The 5000-nt window shown below is 32.4% G+C and overlaps 1 protein-coding gene across 1 annotated transcript in view; it reads right to left on the bottom strand.

Annotated features, from left to right (window-relative positions):
- Nucleotides 1-1215: 1215 nt before the first annotated feature.
- gata4 (GATA binding protein 4) overlaps nt 1216-5000 on the bottom strand; it is a 13456-nt gene continuing 9671 nt past the window's right edge. The window contains exons 4-6 of the mRNA XM_082147282.1: nt 4894-4975; nt 4430-4539; nt 1216-2629 (exon numbers count right to left, since the gene is read on the bottom strand). Of these exons, the coding sequence (XP_082003408.1) occupies nt 2513-2629; nt 4430-4539; nt 4894-4975 (309 nt within the window). The 3' untranslated portion in view covers nt 1216-2512. The remainder of the gene's footprint in view (nt 2630-4429; nt 4540-4893; nt 4976-5000) is intronic.

Raw genomic sequence — 5000 nt, 5'->3', positions numbered from 1 at the left:
CCTCATTGGTCAGATCCGTGATGACGTCAGGGGAGTTACGAACACCGGGAAGTAGAGCCACTTCAGGATGATCTTTTTGGTAACATTTTTTATTCAATCCTTAAAACAATTAAAAAGGAGGATGAGATTAACTCTCTAAATTACTGCCAATATATATGGATGAACATTTTCATTGATAATGTTAATGTTTCAAAACAAAATTGTAGCAATAAGGACATTAGAAATGTGTATTTTCGTGCAGCGAGATTCTTTGGTAAAATCTCTTGAAATTGCCAAACAAGTTTTGTGTTAATAACAAAATTAAGGAAGTGTCTTACAAAATACTTAACAGAATTGACCCTTCTAAGCATGTTTTGGAAAGATTTAAGCTTAATATTTCATATACCTGTGAATTTTGGCCATTAGAAAAATAAACTATTTTGCATCTGTATTTTCCACTGTATTTACTCAAGATTATTTTGGAAAGATTTAGAATCCTTTATTAGTAGAAACTGAAGTGACTGATAGAAATGTGTGTATTTGATGTGCTTTTTTATACTCAGAATGACATTTTGAATGTAAAGAGCAACATATCTTACAGATATTTATTTTGTTAAGAAAAATACCATATACATAAAAAGAAATGGGCTCAATGCAAACCAGATTTTTCACATTTTAAAAATGACTTTAAATTATATGTAAATCTTTTGGAAAAAAAGCAAAAACAAAATTTGTATGTAATTTTTCAATTTTTTATTTCAATTTTTTGTTATTTATTTATTTGCTTTCATTTCCTGGCAGCTAATGTTAATGTGATAACGTAATAATATGTAATACCTGTTGTTCTCATGGCACTGAATTAATAAAGAAAGAAAAAAATCACTTCAGCTGCAAATGAGAGCTGACGCATTAAACATATAATCTGTAAGACTGATATGGTTTAATATAGTATAACCCCTGTAACTTTTTATTTATTCTTGTGCATAATGTGTATGTGCTTGTGAATATTAACTTGATTCAATAATATTTAATAATTTAATAATTAATAATCAATAATTATTTTACATAATTATGCTTTAACAGATATATTTCTCAAACTGTTGTTTTTCTCTTATGTTTATAGTCTTTGACAAATAAAAAATTACTTGGTCAGTTATTAGTCTTTGATTGTTCAATTATTGTTTAACTTTATTACTACTTATGCATCTTTTTGGGCATTTAAAGACACGGTAAACATTTGAATTTAGAATTATACGCATTTAATCAAATGTTCACAAATGTTGTGTGTTTTAAAAACAACAGTTAAACATGGAGTGAGTTGTTTGGCATACATACAGTTATATACACTTAATACTATATAGAATACAAGAAAAGAATTACATATGGACTTTCTATTGTCTTTTCAGGCTATAATGAGAAAAAGCTCATGTAAAGTAAGAGATCAGCACATGTTTAAGTGGACTTTACCAGCAGTCTGTCACCTTTCCAGTCGGAGAGGAAAACTCTAACCCTGTTTACTCTACAAATAAATACAAGAAGTTGAACTAAAGGAGATCAGCTGCGATAAAGATGTTAAAAGGAAGTCAAAATGCGGTGAAGGTTATTTTAAATGTTTTCAGGAAGTGGCTTTCAGGACAGAAAGTTAATCGTCAATCTTGACAACAGATGCTTTCGGAAAAACAGTCAAAATGATTTCTGCTCATAGACATGATTAATAATAAATCATGACCATGAAAATAAACATTTCCCTGCAGATATGGCATGAAGGAGTGACCCTGGTCACATGTCACACGGGTATATCTGTGGCAATAGCCAACAATACAGTGTATGGGTCAAAATTATCGATTTTTCTTTTATGCCAAAAATCATGAGGATATTAAGATCATGTTCCATGAAGATATTTAGTAAATTTCCTACCGTAAATATATAAAATATGTATTTCTGTGAGTGGATGCTGCACAATCGCCAACATAAATGAACAACTTTAAAGGAGATTTTCTCAATGTCTAGATTTTTTCGCACCCTCAGATTCCAGATTTTCAATAGTTGTATCTCGGCCAAATATTGTCCTATCATAACACACCATACATCACTGGAAAGCTTATTTATTCAGCTTCTCAATTTCAAATGGACCCATGTGACTGGTTTTGTGGTCCAGGGTCAAAATTATCCGTTAAAGTACAGTAGGAGTGCTTTGAGCTTCACTTAAATATAGTTTCTGAAGAGCAACAAACAGAACTGCAAAAAAATAGCAACATTTGTACATTTTCAGGAGAAAAGTGTTGAGTTTGCATGTGCAAAACTTGGCCCTTCACACGCTCATCTATGACAGCGACAACCGGACATCATCTAAACGGTTTAAAATAACGAAACCAAGATGTGTAGAGTACATCCTACAGTCCACTTGAACATCCAGCTTATATAATGTTCTCATGATCCGCCGGGACTCCAGGGTCTTTGGTTCCTGCGATTCGCAGTCAGAGTTCTCAATCAGGTCCTGTGTTTTCTGCCTCGGGTGAAGCGTCCCGGTTCCTCACGCCAGGATCAGGCTGTTCCAGACGTCACTTTTGGAGCCGGAAGATCCACTGGGAGAAAGTTTGAGAGCAGAACTCGAGCTCGGAGTCCCCATGTACGTCGGAAACGCAGACACCTATAGACGGAGGAGAGACACTGTGTTACAGAACAGCATTTCATATATGAAGTAGTTGATGAATAATGTGTAATGCACTCAGTTCATTTGAGCTCATAATCTGCATGTATTTATTTTTTAATAAAAATATACAACATTTATCGATGGTATATTTACACTGAGCAAAATTATAAACGCAACACTTTTGTTTTTGCCCCCATTTGTCATGAGCTGAACTCACTATGTACACAAAGGTCCCATTTCTCTCAAATATTGTTCACAAATCTGTGTAAATCTGTGTTAGTGAGCAGTTCTCCTTTGCCGAGATGATCCGTCCACCTCACAGGTGTGGCATATCAAGATGCTGATTAGACAGCAATATAATATTGTTTATTATATTCAATATATTAAAATGACAAAATAGAGAAGAATATATTATATAAAAATATATTTATTATATTTAATATTATAATTACTATTTATAAACACATTTATATATACAGTATATATATACACTATTTAATGTTCTCTAATATGAGCTCATAATCTACACATAATTAACATAAATTTTTTAAATATATATTAATTGATGCAAATATATATATATTAGGAACTCATGAAAGAGAGAAAACACAGTCTGAATATATGAATATATAAAATATATTTATTATATTTAATATTATTAAAAAAAATTATATATACCATCATATATATATATGATTTAATGTACTCTAATATGAGCTCATAATCTACACGTAATTATTCTTTTTAAAATTTAATATTTAAATTCAAATATATAGTTATCGATTCAATTATATATATATATATATATATATAAATAAATGATCAACTCTAAAGACTCCAACTTTTCTCTTTGTAACATCTTGTTCAGGTTTGATTCTAATCATAAGTAACATTTTTGAAAAACTGATTTTTTTTTCAGTACAAAAACTGCTACATTTTTTGTTGTTATAATTGTGATCTCATAATATGTAGATAATATGTATTTTTTTTGAAAAGTTGTCCTTCAGTTAGTCAAATAGCAAACAGCAGATAGTGGAGCTCTGCCGCCATCTACTGGCTAAAGTGATCATTTATTACTTTTTATTACATTTTCCAAAAGATGGGCAAAAATCTTACAATAAACCATGTTCAGTTATCCATGTGATCCCCATGAATGAAAGTAAAAAAAATGTGGGTCTTTTATAAAGTGAATTTTACATAAAAAGCTGTTTTTGAATAAAAACCTATACATTTTTATTTATTTTTTACATTTATTTATATAAATGTAAAAAATATCATAAATCCTTCCAAAACTGCACAAATGTGGAGTTAAAAACATTAATAAACTGAGTAAAATTACATTTGTTTTAAAAAGTTTTTTATTTTGTTGCCTGAGGTCTCTGGAGTGTTCTCCCCGAACGAACAGCGCACAAGGATTAAAGGGATAATTCACACAAAAATAAATACTGTCATTGTTTATTCATTCACAAATTGTTCCAAACCTGTACAAAATGTCTTTGTTCTGTTCACAAAGGCAGATATTTTGAAGAATATTGGTAACCAAGCAGATCTTGGGCCCCATTGACTAGCATAGTATTTTCTTCCTACTATGTGGGGCCCGAGATCTGCTTGGTTACCAATATTCTTCAAAATATCTGCCTTTGTGTTCAACAGAACAAAGACATTTATACAGGTTTGGAACAACTTAAGAGTGAGTAAATGATGACTGAATTTTTATTTTTGGGAAAGCTTTCCCTTTAACATGAACTCATAAACTCTATAAAGTACTCATAAGGTGTATAATAAAGAGTCTCTGACCGGCGTGTGCATGTAAAGCGATGGCGTCTCCGGCTCCGTCTTTATGGCTCTCGGTTCTTCTGTGGGACTGGAGTTCAGGACACCGGATGACCTCTGACCTTCAGGCACTCCTGTCAATCACAGACAAGTCACAGTCAAAATCACTAGCTGTGTCCCAAATGACACACTATGTACTTATGCACTATGCAGTTATGCACTATTGTATGAACTTTTAAAGTTTTTTTTTGTCTTTCAACATCAGAGTCTGAGTGCATGAAGTGTCCAACGCTGCACACTTTGTTTTATCTGTTAAATAAGTGCATATCAAATTTTCAGTGTGAACGCACTACTCGCACTATTTATACCACAGAATGGCGTAGAATAGTGCAGAAGTATGAGATTTGGGACGCACCTACTGAGAATCACTGAGAATCAAGAGCTCTCAAGGAAACAAGATACTACTCTATCGGAGTGTCTGCGCTCACCAGGTTTGGACTTGTCGATGTTTTTGGGTTTGCGCTTGCGAGTCTGAATTCCCTCTTTCTTCATGGCGAGAGGACGAGGAACCTGAACACAAGAGCAGAAGTTTGAG

Source organism: Leuciscus leuciscus (assembly GCF_965113295.1).
Source record: "Leuciscus leuciscus genome assembly, chromosome: 19".
Lineage (NCBI taxonomy): Eukaryota > Metazoa > Chordata > Actinopteri > Cypriniformes > Leuciscidae > Leuciscus > Leuciscus leuciscus.
This window is presented reverse-complemented; position numbering and strand designations above follow the sequence as displayed.